This window comes from Balaenoptera acutorostrata, chromosome 8, assembly GCF_949987535.1.
Source record: "Balaenoptera acutorostrata chromosome 8, mBalAcu1.1, whole genome shotgun sequence".
Lineage (NCBI taxonomy): Eukaryota > Metazoa > Chordata > Mammalia > Artiodactyla > Balaenopteridae > Balaenoptera > Balaenoptera acutorostrata.
The window spans coordinates 102,276,265-102,296,204 of NC_080071.1; the positions used below are offsets into that span (position 1 = coordinate 102,276,265).

Sequence of the window (19,940 nt, forward strand, 5' to 3'; positions counted from 1 at the left end):
CAGTGAGAACCTGGTGGAGTGCACATGAAGTAATTTCAGAATTGGATCATTTTTAAATATTCTTGTTTGATTATTGTGGTGTATAAAAATACTTATTAGTTTTTTTCTTTTCTTTTTTTTTTTTTTACCAAAGTACAGTTGATTTACAATGTTGTTAGTTTCTGGTATACATCAAAGTGATTCAGTTTTTTATATATATATATGCTATACAGTAGGATCTTGTTGTTATCTATTTTATATATAGTAGTTTGTGTCTGCTAATCCCAGACTCCTAATTTATCCCTTCCTGCCCCTTTTCCCTTTGGTAACCACAAGTTTGTTTTCTATGTCTGTGAGTCTGTTTCTGTATTGTAAATAAGTTCATTTGTGTCATATTTTCAATTCCACCTGTAGGTGATATCATATAGTATTTGTCTTTCTCTCTCTGACTTACTTCACTTAGTATGATCATCTCTAGGTCCATCCATGTTAAAATATTACTGTCTCTAGGTCTGTATCCTTTGATATAATTGTTTGGGATGCAATTTGGGAAACGTTAGTATGGCAATTAAAAGTAAAAAGAGTTTGTAGGGGACGGGATCATTTGAAGGGAAAGAAGAAAAACCATTGTGGTTCATATTATCTGTGTTCCATCTATAGACCATCTGTTCCTGTTCAGTTCCAGTACTTTCTGCCAACGTACCCACCTTCTGCATACCCACTGGCTGCTCACACCTACACCCCGATCACCAGCTCTGTGTCCACCATTCGACAATATCCAGGTATGAGCCCCACTGTTAAGATGACTTTTAACATTTTAATTTTTGCATACAATGAGATAGAAATTGATCAGTGAATATTTCTAGTATAGATTTAATTACTCTAGCTTCTATTTTCAGATTCAGATAAGGCTGAAATCTGAAGCTTTAAGGTTGTAAATCACCATCACTGACATCTAAAAAAGTTGTTACTTATTAGTGATAGTAGCATGATTTTATCCCACCCAGAGGATAATTATGTTAACAGTTTTTGTTATCCCTTAAAATGGAAGTGCAGTTAAAAACAAATAAAGCTGTACTCTTACGGGGCTTCTGTTGTTTTGTGGGTTATTGTTGTGTTTTAATGTTAGTCCAGTTATGCTCAAAATTCACTGTCCAGTCTGGTGAATAGTGTTCTTTTTGCCAATCCAGAATAAACAATACTACTTAAACCTCAGGGTGTGTATAGTCTTTTCCTGTGAGACCCTCGGCTCACTTCAGGCATAAGAAAGCCAGGTTGTCAGATTGTGGCCGTTGCCTGTCTGCTGTGCCGTCCAGGACTGCAGCTGCGCCCACGTGTGGCCATTGAGCATTGAAGGGGATCCGGCACAAAGGAAGAACTGAATTTTTTGTTTTACTTAATTAAAATGAGAGAAATTTCAAATATGTTTGGAGCAACTTAGTGATATGCAACTACTTTTTCCAAAATTGTAGATTTTATGGAATCAAGATACAAATCGAATATTTCTGAAATTTAGTCTCTGAATTGAGACGTGCTTTAAGAGTAAAATGTACCCTGAATTTTGAAGACATAATATGGAAAAGAGAATGTAAAGTATGTTATTAATAACTTTTATAGTGATTATATTTTGAAATGATAATTTTTGGATATATTGAGTTAAACAAGATATGTCATTATAATTAATTTGGCCTGCGTTTTACTTTATTAATGTGGCTACTGGAAAATCTAAAATTGCATGTATGACTTATATTTTCGTTGGGACAGTGCTAGTCTAAAACTTTCAAACACTGAGGTTTTTTTAAAATATATATATAAATTTATTTATTTTATTTATTTATTTTTGGCTGCGTTGTGTCTTCGTTGCTGTGTGCGGGCTTTCTCTAGTTGTGGTGAGCGGGGGCTACTCTTCATTGAGCTGCACGGGCTTCTTGCAGCGGCTTCTCGTTGTGGAGCACGGGCTCTAGGTGCGTGGGCTTCAGTAGTTGTGGCTCTTGGGCCCTAGAGCACAGGCTCAGTAGTTGTGGCGCATGGGCTTAGTTGCCCCGCGGCATGTGGTATCTTCCCGGAACAGGGCTCGAACCCATGTCCCCTCCATTGGCGGGTTCTTAACCACTGTGCCACCAGGCAAGTCCCAATACTGAGGTTTAAATAGCTTTGAAAATAGGTTCCTCCATCTTTACATTGTTCTATGTGTGTGTTTTGATTTTTTTTTTTTTTTGCCTGGGGTGGGGGGTGTTTGTTTTTCAAAACTTTCTTTTTAAAGGAACTTCATAATGGTGTTTTATTTATTTATTTATTTATTTATTTATTTATTTTTGGGCTGTGTTGTTGGGTCTTTGTTTCTGTGCGAGGGCTTTCTCTAGTTGCGGCAAGCGGAGGCCACTCTTCATCGCGGTGCGCGGGCCTCTCACTGTCGCGGCCTCTCTTGTTGCGGAGCACAGGCTCCAGACGTGCAGGCTCAGTAGTTGTGGCTCATGGGCCTAGTTGCTCCGCGGCATGTGGGATCTTCCCAGACCAGGGCTCGAACCCGTGTCCCCTGCATTGGCAGGCAGATTCTCAACCACTGCGCCACCAGGGAAGCCCGTAACAGTGGTTTTTTATTAACAGTCTTATAAAGTAGAATAATGTTTAATTGATTGTTGCCAAAAGTAGGATGCAAAAAGTATCATAGAAGCATGTTGACAATTAGGAAGTAAATTTCATGTGTGTGTGTGTTACACTAATTGCTGAAAATTCTTAAGTCTCTGTATCAGTAACAGCACTTGCCTTCAGGTTCTCTCCTTCATCTGCTACCTTGGCCAATTGATAACTTGTATAACAGTGCAGTCATTTTGCTTTTCTGGAGAAGGTCATTCATGACCACTGTGTATTTCTCTGAATGCTAGCCAGCTGAAAAGGGCATGCAGAGTCTCTCTTGACCTAGAATCAACTATGCAGACACTGTCATTCTATATAAACCTTTATTGTAAAAATCCATCATAAGAGCACTGTCTCAAGTGTTGGGGATCCTGCCTGTCATCTGTTTCTCTACATTATTCTCCTTTCATCACTGCCGTAGCCCTGAGAGGTACTAACACAGAAAAATGAATAGTACGTTCAATACTTTATTTCTTCCAGGATCAAACTGTCATTGTTGGTGCAGATGAGAGGTAATATATTATCTCTCAGACATGTGACTCTAAACATGGATGGACACAAATGAAAAAATGATTTAGTAACCAGCTTACAGTATCCTATTGAATATTTATTGAAACCCTACTTTATGTAGGGTCCTATGCTAGGCTCTATTTTTAAAGTTGACTTTTAAACAGCTTTCAACAAGCTTAGAGTCTAGTAGGAAGATTAGACATGAAGAGATACTATAATATGCTAAATCTCAAAAGAGGGGCTTGAGCAAAGCCATGCTGCTTCTGAGGTAAGAGGTTATTTCTACTTGAGGAGGTAGGGTTGGAGGTCAGGAGTGATTTCCTGAAGGAAGTGACATTTGGAAAGCATCTTTCAGGAAGTATAGGGCAGAGCCGTAGTGGGTTTGGAGAAAAGCACTTTTCTGTCTGTGAATAAAGTATTAGCTAGACTATGTGGTCAGAGCAGAGTGGTTTGGTTTGGGCAGGAGCATAGTGTGAGTGAGAACACAAAGTGTGAAATAAGATTGGATCTTAACAAGGCTTGGAGTGGTGACTAGACTGCAGGTTCAACAGCAGGCAAATGACCAAAAACTGTTATTTAACAGAAATAGAACAGATACACTTCTCAGGAAGAAGCTATAACGCTCTGGAAATTGTGTATGTATGTATTTTACAAAGGAAGAATTATAAACCGTGACTATAAATTTACATGTACTAACTTTTCACTATACTTTTCTTATGCATAATAATAATTTAAACCTTTATCTCTATGGTTTATAGAACGTTTTCAGTCAGATTATTTTTTAAAAATTGAGGTATAATTGACATATATTAGTTTCACATGTACAGCATAATGATTCAATATTTATATATATTGCAAAATAATCACCACAAGTCTAGTTAACATCTGTCACCGTACAGGTAAAGATTGTTTTTCTTGTGATGAGAACTTTTAAGGGCTCCTCTCTTAGCAACCTCCAAATATACATACAGTATTGCTAACTATAGTCGTCATGCTGTACGTCACATCCCCATGACTTACTTATCTTATAACTAGAAGTTTGTACCTTTTGGCCACCTTTACCCATTTCGCCCACTCTCCACCCCTGCCTGTCACACCCACCAGTCTGTTCTCTGTATCCAAGAGCTTGGTTTATTTTTGTTTTCTGCATTTTAGATTCCATATATAAGTGAGATCATACGGTATTTGTCATTCTCTTTGTGACTTATTTCACTAAGCATAATACCCTTTAGGTCCATCCATGTTGTCACAAATGGCAGTATTTCGGGTTTTTCTTCTTTAACGGCTGAGTAATATTCCATTATGCGTGTATGGATATATATACCATATCTTCTTTATCCATTCATCCACTAATGGACACAGATTGTTTCCATATCTTGGCTATTCTAAATAATGCTGCAGTGAACATGGGGATACGTTATATCTTTTTCCAGATTGTTTTGATGACCGAGAAGAAAAGTCTTTTGTTTGTTTTCTTTCCACAAACAGTGAGAAATCCCTTCTTTTTTTGTCGCTTCCTGGGAATGTTTTTGTTTTCAGTTTTGTTGTTTGTTTGTTTTTAATATACACAATAGATGATATGTTTGCCTGATAGATAAAAGGACAAGTTAATTCTCTCTTCAGTGCATATTTTGGAATTTAAAATTCGCAACTACTGTATTTCAGAAGTGCCTGTGATAGTGGTTCTGTCAATTAAAGCAAAGACTCTTGACCTGGAAGCATGGATGTATCTCAGAAGTTTTATATTAATTACTTACATAGTTGCCTGGCTCACATTTGGCTTTTAATAAATGATCGCTTTTTTCTCATTTTAATGCTATTTCTAGCAATGTACAGAGAGATCGTATCAAATTGGTGGAAGTAGGGGGAAAAAAACCTCAACGTATAGAGTTTATGTAGCACTTTTTTTTTTTTAACTGGGAGTTTAGATCTTGAACAGTGGAAAAATTGTTTTGATTTGAGTGTTTTTCTCCTTATGTGGACTGTGCTAATCAAAGCTAACATTTTTGTCACTTTTTGCATCATTTTTAGTTTCAGCTCAGGCTCCAAACTCTGCCATCACAGCTCAGACTGGAGTTGGGGTGGCGTCCACCGTCCACCTGAACCCCATGCAGTTGATGACAGTGGATGCATCCCACGCTCGACATATCCAAGGGATCCAGCCAGCGCCCATCAGTACACAGGGGATCCAGCCAGCTCCCATTGGGACCCCAGGGATCCAGCCAGCCCCCATAGGCACACAGGGAATTCACTCAGCAACCCCAATCAGCACCCAAGGACTTCAGCCTGCACCAATAGGGACCCAACAGCCTCAGCCTGAAGGAAAGACTTCAGGTAATTTTAATTTTTTACATGGAAGTTGGTGTGGAGGGAAAAGGTACACAGGGTTTGAATCATGATTCTGCTACTTGCTGGCCTTGTGGTTTCAAGTAAGCTCGCTAGGCCTTAATTTTCTCTTTGTAACATGAGTTGCTTAGAACTTACCTGTCAGGGTCTTTGTAAGCATTAGAAACTACGTACATAAACAGTCTAACATGCATTTGCACATGGGGAGAAGTGGTCTAAAAGAGCTCTTAGTTGAGAGAGTACATTCACCTTATAAGACTAGCGTTCTCATTCCATTTCAAGATTTTCTTTTTCTTTTTTCTTTTTTGGTCGTGCTGCGCAGCTTGCGGGATCTTAGTTCCCTGACCAGGGATTGAACCTGGGCCCTGGCAGTGGAAGTGCGGAGTCCTGAGCACTGGACCACCAGGGAATTCCCTAAGATTTTTTTTGGAGTTGTTTGTAAAGCTGTAAAGATAGACTGGAATGTTGGTACCATTATTAGGAATTGAGAGGTGGTGGTATTTCACCAAAAAACTGTAGCAGAACATTTCTTGCAGTATACTATATATTTTATGTATCTTATCTCACTTATTAGTAATTATGACTGTAGAGCAAAGAAAAGAGGTTCTTAATGGTGCATCAGTAGACTTTGTAACCTCTCCCACGTTGCCATCTGCTTTTGTCCTTATCCCTCATCTTCTTGACATTGGACAGTCCTAACGTGGACACTCTTGATTGTGGTGGTCTGATCGTTGTTCTTTGTCGTACGTGACGTTTTAGTAACGTTACTTCCGTTCCCTTCTCTCCCTTGCTCTCTCCTGTCCTCCAGCAGTGGTGCTGGCAGATGGGGCCACAATTGTAGCCAACCCTGTCAGCAACCCGTTCAGTGCTGCTCCGGCAGCCACAACTGTGGTGCAGACTCACAGCCAGAGTGCGAGCACCAACGCTCCAGCCCAGGGCTCGTCCCCACGGCCAAGTATACTCCGCAAGAAGCCTGCCACAGATGGGTGAGTAGACCCAGAAGTGCCAACTGACACCTCTACTTCTGGATAAAATTGGTGTAAGCAGTAGGCAGTAATCCAGTGCTGATAGCAAACTCAATTTCCTCCAAGATAACTTGACCACCGGGTTATTCAGTAGAGCCTTGCCAAGCTCAGACTGCAGGATGGTAAGAATCCAGGAGTCAGTTGGGTGTCAGTTTGTAAGCATGTGTTGCGTATTACGTACCTTTAGGAGTTCTCTCTGGTTCTGAGAGTTTAATCCTAGAACCCCTAAAGTAGCTTGAACGGAACTCTTCAGGCTTGTCTAGCTAGGCACAGTAATGTGTGCTGTGTGTTTTTTCCTCATTGTCCTAAATGAATTGTTGCTCGGGGCAAACAGTTTCCCAAGTGTATTAAGGGTCATATTTAGTAGCAAATAGTGTTCTGTGTTGTCATATAAGCTTCTGAGTTGGTGGGTCATAGGTGGGAAGGTATGTGCTCTGCCATAACAGAGACCAGAGTCTCTGTCTTAATAGTAAGTCCATGACACAGTAACCATATCAATGAAAACACAAGGCAGAGCTTATAGTTAAGATGGCAGATGGAACATGCACTTCTAAATTTCTCTTCCTCTCAAAACCCTACAGAACTTTTAGTAAAGAGGCTTTTTAAAAAGATTGTAGGGAATTTCCTGGTGGCCCAGTGGTTAGGACGCCACGCTTTCACTGCCAAGGGCGCACATTCCATCTCTGGTTGGGGAACTAAGATCCCACAAGCCACACGGTACAGCCAAAAATAAGTAAGTGGATAAGTAAATAAATAAATATTTTTTTTAAAAAAGATTATAAACCCACAGGGATGGGGAGAATAGGAGAAGACACAACAGCAACACGACTTTGAAGCTGGAAAGCAAATAGGCAAGTGCTCACTCGCTCCCTTAGCTGTGAAAAAGGTGAACGTTAAGTCTGCAGAGAAGAACACTGAGAACCATCCTTGTTTAAACTGAATCTCCAAAAGGACCAGGAGCAGGAAGAACTGGGGGTAAAAGGCTGGGCTGAAATCTGTCTGAAAAGTGGTTAGAGCCCTGCCTTTCCTTCTCTACCCACACTGTTGGGTGCACTGCCCCTCCTCTCCAACCCCAGTGAACTCTGTAGATGGTCCACTGGGATTAGCCAGCACATTGAAGGGCATGGTGCTGTACCAAAAACGGATTAGGTGACCAAGCCTGTGTGGAGTGCTGAGACTTCTCCCTCGTGGCTGACACGACCCTGGCAGTTGAATTTAACTCTGTTGGCAGAAAGTGAGAAGATGGCTGTACTCTCCTTCTAGGGTCCATTCCAGCCCGAGGGGAAAGAGCTAAGGATACCGACAGTAGGGGTTTAAGGACACTCAGGACAGGGCTCTGATTGCCCTTAAAGTAAACAAGCCCTGCCACAAGCTCAGAGCTTCCAACCAGCTTTTTAGTCCCCCCACTCTTCATCATGAGCGTGCAGCCAAGCATATCAGGTATCTGAGGGTTCTTCTAACAATGCAAGATAGAAGCCACAGTGAACACACTGAAAAAAGCAGCTTGGAAGATGCAGAGGCTAGGCAAGGAGAATAAAACTAAAAACAAAACATAAGAACACATGAACAGAGACAGACACTGTCAGTACCATCTTCAAAGGACAAAAGAAAACTGCATCCATGAAACAGGAAGGCTGTGCTCCACAGAAGGAACATTCCGAGAACAAGAATGTGTCCAGAAATCAAAAAGTCAGTAGAAAACTTGAAAAGTAAAACTGAGGAAATCTCTCAAAAGTAGAGCAAAAAGACAGAGAGATAGAGAATAGGAGAGAAAAGACCAAAAACTTAAAGAACCAGTTCAGGAGATCCTGCCTCCAAGTGATGGGGTTTCAGCAAGACAGATGAGAGAAGAGGAGAGGGATGACTTAAAAATAATTCATAGAAAATCACCAGAACCGAAGGGTAGGAGTTTCCTGATTTAACGAACCATGAAATGCTCGGTACAGTAGATGGCAATGGATGCAAACTGGCACCAAGATAAAATGTTTTGAAATTTCACAGCACTGGACAAAATGAGATCTGCCCCTTCTCCCATGCTTCGTCACCTCCAAAGTCCCTTCTGCTGTGCCCTCTGAGATCGTCTGTCATCATCTGAGTCCCCTGTGGCCTGACCTCTTCTCTGAGCGTGGCTTCTTGCTTTAATTGGAGCCTGGCTCTTCTTTGGGGTCTCGATTTCCTCGACTCTCCCCAGGGTGGTGGCTGTCTGTCCCTCCCCATTCCTTCCTGTCACTGGGCCTGGAGGTGGGGTAGCTGTCCTCTTTGGGCCTCACTGCCACTTTCAGGCCCTTCCTTCTCAACAGCAGGCATGCTTCCTGGTCTGTATTTAGATTTCATAAAATTCGCAATTGAAAAAGTAGTTTCACATAGCCAGGTTAATCCAGACACACTGAAAAGTTTTCCAGTAACTGAATCAAATACCGTTTTTAAATTCAAATTAGTTTAAATGAAATATTGTTAAAAATCTTGCTCGTCAGTTGCACTTGTCACCTTTCAAGTGCTTAGTAGCCCCATGTGGCTGGTGGCTACCTTGTGGGACAGATTCAGGTTTGATTTGGGGTCTGTGTTTGTCCTTCAGAAGGTACATAGTGTCTGGCTGTGTCATACCGTCTTCAACTTTAATGTAAACAGAAATGATTTCCCAGCTCTCTGGCCTCTCAGTTGCTTGAACGCATCCTCTGCATCCGCCCTCCCTCAGCAGGGCACACCCATGAGTGCTAGCACTCCACGGCACAAAAGCTCAGCAGCTTTTTCTGTACCCTAGGGTCCCACAGCCCGCCTCTCTTTCCACGTCCCTGGCAGCACCTCCCAACCAGACCCAGCTGGGAGCCTTCAGTCTGTTGGTCCTTACCACCCTTTCACTTTTCCTCACTGCCTTTCCTGGCCTCGTTGTCTGCTCTCCCTGGTTCAGAGTCTGTGGTCCGTTGCAGTCATTTCCTTGCCTACAGCCTCAGCTTCCCTGTCCTCCTCTTCACTTTGTCAAAATCAGAGTTAAAATCCAACGTTCTGCCTAAGTTGTGTTGTGCCGCTTGCCTGTGTGCAGCAGAGTGTTGCCTCGTCCTGCTTAACCTCACACACCTCCCCGGGACCTCACAGCGGGCCAGCACAGTCTGCTCTCCTTGACCATTCCTCCAGACACCCGTGTACCTCTGCTGCTTTCCAGACTTCCACGCCTCCTCTCCCACGTTCACTTGTAGCTAATGAATGTGCCGCCTGCTTTTTTCTTTCTGCTATTTTCTTGGGAAAATGGAAACAAGCAAAAGCGAAGTTCACAAACTAGCCATCACATACTTACCTGGCTGCCTGTCTCCTGCTCCGCCTCCATCTCTCAGTGGCGGGCTCAGCACTCAGAGGTGAGCTCTGGGGGCATCTCTCCAAAGCACCTGATTGCAGCCTGTCTCACCTCCGTGAGAACAGTGCCCCGGCTCTCCTGCCTCTCTCCTCCATCAGCTTTTTCTTGTGAGTGGATCCTTCACATGAAAAAGTATAAACTTGTTGTCATTTCTTCCACTTTGCTCCGCTCTCTAACGCAATTTTTTGCTCCTGTTTGCAATGAAAATGAAGGCGTTGTCTCTATTTGCTAGCTCCACTTCTTCCACTCTCTCTTTCTTTCAGCACTTTCACTGAAGTGTAGAAAACTGCACAGATAATGTATGTACAGTGTAATGAGTTAGCACAAACGTATAACTGCTGTATCGGTCAAGAAATAGAACATTACCAGCACTTTCTCCCAAAAATTACTGACCAGTTTTTCTTTTTACCCTGTGGATTTGTTTTGCCTCTTTTTGAGCTCCCATAGAATCATATACATTTTTTGTGTGAGTCCGTCTTCTTTCACTTGGTTTTGGGAGATTCTTCCATGTTACTGCATATAATTGTAACTTTTTTTATGGTTATATAAAATGCCCTTGTCTGAGAATACCATCGTTTAACCATGGATATTTGGGTTATTTCCAGTTTAGGGCCATAATGTTACCCCAAACATCTTTGTGCATCACCTTTGATGCATCCATAAATGCAGTGCTGTTATGTACCTCGGAGGGGATTTGCCGGGATGTGGGCTGTGCTCGTTTTCAGCTCCAGCAGGTAACGCCAGCCATTTGTCCAGGTGTCTGTACCCATTTACACTCTCACCAGCAGTGGGGTCCTCGCCTTCATCATCATCGACGCTTGTTATTTGGCACCCTTTTTTAAGTTTGGTCATTCTGTGGGTTTATAGTAGTGTATCTCTTTAGGGGTTTGGAGGGCTTGTTTGTACTGAGGGATGGGGGATTGAGTGGTCTTGCTTTTTTGTTTATTTCTTACTTTTTATTGTGGAAGGTTTAAACATACAAATTTGAACATCTGAATTTATACCCATCATTCAACTTCAGTTATTAACTTATCAGTTCATGTTTTATCTGTATGCCTATCCACCACCTTCCACCATATTATATTGAAGCAAATCATAGGGAACACGTCATTTTGTTTGTATATATTTGTATATATTTCAGCATGTGTTTATTGAAATACATACTATAAAAAATGTAATAACCCCGTAATGTTATCAAATATTTAGTCATTGTTCAAACTTCCAGTGATCTCAAATGTCACAAATTTTGTTTTGTTTTATATTATTTATTTGAGTCTGTATTCTGATAAGGTACACACATTACGATTGGTCGATATGTCTATTAAGACTCTTCTAATATATGTTACTTCCATTTCTTTTCTTTTTTTTTTTTTTTTCTACTTTATTTTATTTATTTATTATTTTATTTTTTGGCTGTGTTGGGTCTTTGGTTCGTGCGAGGGCTTTCTCTAGTTGCGGCAAGTGGGGGCCACTCTTCATCGCGGTGCGGGGACCGCTCTTCATCGCGGTGCGCGGGCCTTTCACTATCGCGGCCCCTCCCGTTGCGGGGCACAGGCTCCAGACGCGCAGGCTCAGTAGTTGTGGCTCACGGGCCCAGTTGCTCCGTGGCATGTGGGATCTTCCCAGACCAGGGCTCGAACCCGTGTCCCCTGCATTGGCAGGCAGATTCTCAACCACTGCGCCACCAGGGAAGCCCCTACTTCCATTTCTTTTTTCCTTACAGTTTGTGTGTTGAAGAAACTTGGTCTTTTGTCCTGTAGAGTTTTCCTCTCCCCTCCCAACTCTCTCCCTGACTTTGTCGATTGCATCCCCATTCTGTTAGTTCCCTAGGGCTGCTATAACAAATTACCACAAGTTTGGTGGCTTAAAACAACAAAAGTTTATTCTCACAGTTCTGATGACTAGAAGTCTGAAATCAACACGTCAGCAGGGTTGGTTCCTTCTGAACACTCTTGGAGGATCCACTCCATGCCTTTCTCCCAGCTTCTGGTGGCTGTTGGCAGTCCTTTGTGTTGCTTGGCCTGTGGATGCGTCACTCCAGTCTCTGCTTCCATATCCACATGGCCTTCCCTCTGTGTCTGTGTGTCTCAAATCTCCCTCTCCTTTCTGTTAAAAGGATACCCATCATTGGATTTAGGACCTACCCTAAGTCTAGAATGATCTTATCTACTTAATTACATTTGCAAAGACCCTATTTTTTTTACATTCACAAGTACCAGGGATTAGGACTCAGATGGATCATGTTAGGGAACACAATTCAACCCACTACCCCCATTGCCTAGTTTCACTTGTTATTCTCTCCTCCACATTTTCTCTAAGTTGTTGCTTGAACGTAAAGGCTTGGTTAAATTCACTTTTTCTCCCCTTTTGGCAAGACTCCTTCATAAGTTGGTGGTTTAGTCTTTTTATCAGGAAAAGTATGCTGTGTGGAAGTCAACCTTTTTGAGATGTTAGCAGTCTTATGATCAGTGTCTGCATCCATTCATGATTTGGCATTGCAAAGTGGAATGTTCTAGCCATTTTGTCTCAGACCGGCTCTTCTAGCATTTGCTTGCACCACTCTGCCAAAACTAAGCGTGTCAAGATCACTTATGACTTCCACATTGCTAAGCTCCAGTAGTTAGTTGTCAGTCGGAGCCACGCGTGGCCTCTCTACTGTGTGACACAGTTGATCACTGGCTACCTTGATCAACTGTTTTCACTCAGTTCCTCAGGTCAATATAAATACATAGGTACAATAATGATTATAACTGCTAAACAGATTTAAATTTTATTTTATTTTTTAAATTTTTTATTATTTATTTATGTTTTATATATTTATTTATTTTTGGCTGCGTTGGGTCTTCATTGCTGTGTGTGGGCTTTCTCTAGTTGTGGTGAGGGGGGCTACTCTTCGTTGCAGTGCGCAGCCCTCTCATTGCGGTGGCTTCTCTTGTTGCGGAGCACGGGCTCTAGGTGCGAGGGCATCAGTAGTTGTGGCGTGTGGGCTCAGTAATTGTGGCTCATGGGCTCTAGAGCACAGACTCAGTAGTTGTGGCGCATGGGCTTAGCTGCTCCGCGGCATGGGGGATCTTCCCTGACCAGCGATTGAACCCGTGTCCCCTGCATTGGCAGGCGGATTCTTAACCACTGCGCCACCAGGGAAGTCCCTAAATTTTAATATTAAGTGCAAAGGAGATGTGTAGGTAGAAGGTAGAAGAAACAGGTAAAAGAGTCGCAATGGTTGCTTCCTGAAGAGAGACGGGCAGGAAGTGGGGAGGCAGGGGGAAGGGATCTGCTGTATGTTATTAAAAGCATTTTAGTACTATTTGGTTTTTTAAATAATCTGCCTTCATTACTTTGATAAAATTTGAAAATCCATTAAAAAATACCTAGCCATAGGTACACTTAGCAAATGTGTAGCTCTTGTCCTTTAATGCCGTCTGGGTTTGTCTCTTTACTCTTTCAGAATGGCAGTTCGGAAAACCCTCATCCCTCCTCAGCCTCCTGAAGTGGCTAGCCCTCGAGTGGAGAGCTCTATGCGGAGTACGTCTGGGTCGCCTAGGCCTGCAGGGTGAGCACATCATTGAGGACAGAAAAGTCTAATACATATCGCAGACTTCACATCATTTGCCTCTAAAAAGAACCACTAGTGTGTGCATCTGAAAGAACCACTTTCTAGCTATGAGATCTGGACACGTTTCTCAACCTCTCTGATCCTTATTTACCTCATTTATGAAATGGGCATACTTATAACACCTGCCTCATAGGCTCCTTGTGTATTTAAACCACTTAGAACAGAGCCTGCCTCATAGTGAACACCCAGTTATTGTTGCTATCGAAAATGGCATCATGACAATAGTTAATACATTCTGTTTTCTTTACTCTTTATCTCCTTAATTCTAAAAGTAATATTTTAGAAAAGAAAATGAGACAATATAAAAATATTTAAGGTATAAAGAGAAAATCGTCCTATTCTCCACCCCCCTCTCCAGTCCCACTCCCCACAGTAATATTGATTGGTTAAAGTTTTGTTAAGCATCTTTCCACGTCTTTTTCTACATACACGTGTAGAGAGGTTGATAGATTCTTAAAAACAGGATTTTGTTGATTGTTTTATATACTGCATTTTATACTTATATCCATAGTAGCTTACCATGTTAATATATTTAGATCTACTTCTTCATAAAGCTTCAAAAAAAAATTTATGAATGCCATGTGTGTGCCAAGTATCATTTTAGAATCTGGGGATATAAGAGTGACTGAAATGAAGTGTCCATTCTCCTTAAGCTTGCTATCTAGTGAGTGTAGAGAAATAATAAATATGTGAAGAAGAAGAAAACAGTGTAAACGGAATATAAGGGCTGGGAGGAAGGGGTGATGACTTACAGAAAGGCCTCTCTGAGCAGAGGCTTTAAGAGCATGGAGGAATAAGCCACATGCTCCCTGATGTCAGACTGTGTCAGGCAGAGGAAAGAGCAGGGACTAAGACTTTGAGGCAGGAGTATTTGCAGTCACCACTTTGTGCATTAGTGCAGGAATGTGCAAATAACCACGTAAACGGAAACTGTGCATGGTTATTTATAATTGTTCTGTGACCTTAAAAACATTTGTGAAAGTATCAAAAATTCTCTTAACTGTCAGTTAAAATACATAGGGAAATGAAAAACATAGTAAAACTAAAATTTACTTAGTACACTGGAATTTGAACATCAGAAGCGCTAAGAATTAAAGTATTTTATTTCTTTCTAAAAGCTAATGAAGTGGGAATTCCCTGGCGGTCCAGGGGTTAGGGCTCCACGCTTTCACTGCTGAGGGCCCAGGTTCAAACCCTGGTCGGGAACTAAGATCCCACAAGCTGTGAAGCATAGCCAAAAAAAAAAAGAAAAAATAAATTAAAAAATAAAAGCTAATCAAGAGTACAGTTGGCCCTCTGTATCTAAGGGTTCCACATCTCAGGCATCCACAGGTATCCATGGATTTTGGTATCCGTGGGGGTGGATATTAAGGGACGACTGTAGTTGGAACAGTGCTTCCCTTATTCACATTGAATAACTTATGATACAGAGAGCAAGAGTCCTTCTATGCTTTGGTGAATTGTCATACTCCTTTCTAAGTTTGGGTCTGCCCTGACATTTTATCCTGTCTTTTTTTTCTTTTGGCTGCATTGGGTCCTCGTTACTGTGAGCGCGGGCTTCAGTAGTTGTGGCATGTGGGCTCAGTAGTTGTGGCGCACGGGCTTAGTTGCTCCACGACGTGTGGGATCTTCCCGGACCAGGGATCGAACCCATGTCCCCTGCATTGGCAGGCGGATTTTTTTTTAAAGAATTTATGCATTTATTTATTTATTTATTATTTTTTGGCTGTGTTGGGTCTTTGTTGCTGTGCGCAGGCTTTCTGTAGTTGCGGCGAGTGGGGGCTACTCTTCGTTGTGGTGCGCGGGTTTCTCATTGCAGTGGCTTCTCTTGTTGCGGAGCACGGGCTCTAGGTGCGCGGGCTTCAGTAGTTGTGGCACACGGGACTCAGTAGTTGTGGTGCATGGGCTTAGTTGCTCCGCGGCCTGTGGGGTCTTCCCGGACCAGGGCTCAAACCCTTGTCCCCTGCATTGGCAGGTGGATTCTTAACCACTACGCCACCAGGGAAGTCCGGCAGGCGGATTCTTAACCACTGCGCCACCAGGGAAGTCCCTATCCTTTGTCTTTTCAGTGTTGTAAATTATTTCCAGAAGTTCCTTAATGTGAGGTGGTTGCCAGCATCACTCCCAGGGACATCTTTATCCTTTTATCAAACCATCTGCCTTAACTAATCCTTGGAATCTGGGTGTGCATTCCACGGCAGCATCTTTATCTGTGCTCGCAGCTTCACCAGATAGCTTACATTAATGAAATTAATGCTGACTGTTGAAAAAATGAATCCAGCCTTTATTGGCTGTAAAAGGTTTTGGTTTTTCGGTTTTTTTAATCCTCCTTGTAATTTCCATCTTCTTTCAATGTGGCAGTTAATTCAACACTTTGGTCTGAGTGATTGGGTTGTTGTGGGTTTTTTTTTAGTCTTCAATCCAAAATGGAAGTAAATACTCTGTTTCACTATAGTGGCTTACTGATCCTACTGCAGTTTCAACTAAAAGATGGTATGAAGTGACTTTACCACCTTTTTTATATTCATTGGACTTTCTCAGTGTGGTCCATGCCATAGCTTCGTACAAGCCTAGGTCTCATCCTAAATTATCTTTGCTGTTGCCATTTTCAGATCTTCTAATCACATCCCATTTTACTTCTAGATTTGTCACATTTTTTTCCTGCGTTTTCATCGCTGTTGGCCAGTTCTCTTTCAGTCTTTCATTTTTGTAAAATTTCACCTGGGTTTATCACTAGGAAACTAGACAGCACAACTACACACTTTGCTGTCTGCATGAACTGAGCAGTAGATGTGCAGTCATCATCCCGTCAGCAACATCCTGCAGAAGAAGTGATGTGCGATGTGCATGTCTGTGAGTTACAGAGTGATTTGTGGACTGAAGAGCTAGTAGCAAAGTTTGCACTTTGTGAAGTTACTCACAGTTAATAAATATACTCTAGTAACTGGAATTCGAACAGTGTTGGCGGGGGACTTGGGGAATACAGTTACACGTATGTATGTGAAAGTCACACATATCAGTGTTGTGCGAAGTAAGCACTGTCTGTGTATTAGGAATGAACAAGGAGCAGCAAGGGAGAGCAGCCTAGAACGAGGGGCAGGGTTGTACAAAATGGTTCAGAGATAACAGTGAGACCCAGATTATGTATACAGGGTTTTGTGGGCCATTCAAAATCTTTTGGATTTTGTTTTGAGTGAGACAGGAGTGCCATCAGAGGGCTAAGGCATAGGAGTGACATGATTTGACTTATTTCTAAAAGGATTGCTCTGGCTGCTGTGCTGAGAATCAACTGCAAGAAGACAAGAGTGGAAGCAGTGAGACCAAGTAAGAGATGATAAAACCTTAGACTCTCTTAATGGCTTGGACCAGCATGGAGGTAGTAAAAGTCTTCAGAAGAGTTCAGGTTCGCAATATGTATTGAAGGTACAGCTGTCGGAATTTTCTAACTGAGTGGAGAGAAAGGGAAGGAGGCAATGATAGCTACCAATTTTTGCCTGAGCAACTACAGATAAGGAATTACCCTTTCTGAAGTGAGAAATAGCAAGGGGGAAATCAGGAGTTTACTTCTAGGTATTTTAGTTTGAGATATCCAAGTGGTTAAACACACCCAAGTGGAGACGTCACGTGCATAGCTGGATATATATTTCTGAAGTATGTACAATTCTGGAATTGAAGACGGAGGTCCAGGCTGATGATTAAGATTTGGGAATTAAAGCAGGTACCGGCGAGCCTTGTTCTGTGGTGCTTCACAGATACTGCATCTGTCACAAATGGCAGGTTTATGGCAACCCTACATCAAGCAACTCTATCGGTACCTTTTTTTTTTTTTTTTCAGCATTTGCTTACTTTGTGTCTCTATGTCACATTTTGGTAACTCTCACCGTATTTCAAACTTTTTTGTTATTGTTATATCTGCTATAGTGATCTGTAATCAGTGATTTCTGATGTCACTGCTGTGGGTCCCTGAAGGCTCAGATGACGGTTAGCTTTTTATAGCAAAAAAATATTTTTTACAATTAAGGCATGTATATTGTGTTTTTTTAGGCATAATGCTGTTGCACACTTAATAGACTACAGTACAGTGTAAACATAACTTTTACATACACTGAGCAACCAAAAAATTTGTGTGACCCGCTTTATTACGATATTCATTTTATTGCAGTGGTCTGGAGCCAAGCCTGCATTATCTCTGAGGTGTGTTGTATGTTTGCTTTAACACCGTGAGAGTGGAAAAGCTCCCACTGACAGTGCGTATAAATAGAGAAGTGGTACAAGGACCACACCTCAGGACAGAACCGCCTTTAGAGGTCAGGAAAGCGCGAAACCAGAAAAGGAGGCTGTATGCCTGCGCTGCGTGGTGTTCCCAGATAGGCTGGTGCTATAATTAAGTCCTCGGCTAACGGGCATCTAAGTTATTCCCGTCTATCACTGTAATAGACGTGGCTGCAGTGAGCCTCATTATCTTCCATGGAGCCTCGTTGCAGACATTTCTCAGGGGTAGATTTCTGGAGGTAGCATCGTGCAGTTTAAATTCTGATTTCCAGTCACTCTACCTTTTTACATCCCATTTCCCGCTCATTCTTGCCAACACCAGATATTAAATTTTGCAAACGTAATACACTTACTTTCAGTTGTTTAAGATTTTTTTTTTTAAACAAAGCAGCATATGGAGTTACTTTTAAAGTGGTAGAAAAAAAGTAGTTCATGAAGGTGAAGAGCACACTGTGATGTATCAATACAAAAGTTTATCCCTTGTGAGCAAAATGTGCAGAAACTTGGGTGAGGAGGGGCTGTTGCAGACTCTTTCCTGGGCTTAGTATGGCTCAGAGAAGCTGTGGGGTGGGCCCCACACAGGCACCCAGGCTGGCCTTTATTTGCAGTTGGCAGTCTGTTTCTGTGGCACCTGAAAGAAGAGAGTATTTGGATTGTGAAAAACAACCAGCTGAAAGAGCAGTTTTCCTACCCTCCCATGCCCAAGGAGTCTCACGTAAATGGCTGTTTCTTGGAATAGCCCAACTCATTTACCGACGAGTAATAACAGAAGGATTGATGGGAAAATAAGTTTAAAAAGTAGGAAAAAAGCAACAAAATATACTAGTTGGTTCACTGAGAACACTCACCAGAAAAACATTTACAGGGGACAGATGAAATTTATAACAGAATATTTGACTGTGAATAGAAATTACTTAACAAAATAGCCACCACTTTTATGAAACATAACACAAGGATGAAATAACAAAGACTCCCAAGAATAAATGAGAAAACATAAAGAGATGACACATGAGTGGACAGAATTCAGTAAAGATCTAGAAGAAACCATCACAGAATGAAGTACAGTTAAAACAGAAAACAGTGTAGGCATAGAGGATGGAAATGAAAAAAGTAAACAAAAATTTTAAAAGAAACAAAACGAAAACCATACAGAACACGCTGTGATACAAATAAGATCAAACATATACATGTCAACGTCTCTGAAATCAATATATAACTTTAAATTGACTGCATGTTAATATCCTATCATTAAATAATGTATTTTTAAGTTGTTCACAAAATATTGGTGTATTGTATGGTGTTGGCAACTTAGATTCAATGAAATACTGAAATAGAGTGGTGTTGTGTAGAGATGGTAGTGGGTAGAGTGCAGTTGCTGAGTTGCATTGTACATGTATACTTTTAGTTTTATAAGAAACCTCCAGGGCTTCCCTGGTGGCGCAGTGGTTGGGAGTCTGCCTGCCAACGCAGGGGACACGGGTTCGTGCCCCGGTCTGGGAGGATCCCACATGCCGCGGAGCGACTAAGCCCGTGCGCTGCAGCTGCTGAGCCTGCGCTGTGGAGCCCGCGAGCCACAACTACTGAAGCCCCCGCGCCTAGAGCCGGTGCTCTGCAGCAAGAGAAGCCACCGCAATGGGAAGCCTGCACACTGCAGCGAAGAGTGGCCCCCACTCGCCACAGCTAGAGAGGGCCCGTGTGCAGCAACAAACACCCAACACAACCAAAAATAAAAATAAATAAATACATAAATGAATAAAAATAAATTTATTAAAAAAAAAAAAAAGAAACCTCCAAACTTTTCCAGGGTAACTGGACCATTTAAAATTCATACCTGCAACATAGGAGATCCTTTTATTATACAACCCTGCTAAACTCATTTATTAGTGTTAGAAGGTTTTTTGTAGAAATAGTTGCTCCACATTCTTTCCTGCACTTGGTATCATAGGGTATTATATTTTCACCATTCTGATACGTGTGTGGTCGTATATCATCAAAGCTTTCTTTGCATGTCTCTAATGGCTAATAGTGTTGAACATTTTCTTGTGTGCTTATTAGCCATCTGAATATTTTCTTTAGCAAATTGTTCATTATTCATGTGTTGTGCCCATTTTTAATGGGATTATTTGTTTTCTTAGTGTTGAGTTTACAGACGTCTTTATATTTTCTAAATATAACTCCTTTATTAGATATGTGTTTTGTTTTCGTT

The 19,940-nt window shown here is 41.7% G+C and overlaps 1 protein-coding gene across 7 annotated transcripts in view; it reads left to right on the forward strand.

The window, feature by feature from the left end:
• Positions 1–19,940, forward strand: part of SAP130 (Sin3A associated protein 130) — a 73,640-nt gene that overhangs the window by 26,242 nt on the left and 27,458 nt on the right. For 6 of the 7 annotated variants that reach the window (XM_007182872.2, XM_007182874.2, XM_007182875.2 and 3 more), the window contains 4 exons: positions 640–761; positions 5,158–5,460; positions 6,281–6,458; positions 13,295–13,399. In XM_007182872.2, the coding sequence (XP_007182934.1) occupies positions 640–761; positions 5,158–5,460; positions 6,281–6,458; positions 13,295–13,399 (708 nt within the window). The remainder of the gene's footprint in view (positions 1–639; positions 762–5,157; positions 5,461–6,280; positions 6,459–13,294; positions 13,400–19,940) is intronic. The other variant, XM_007182871.2, reaches the window with a different exon arrangement.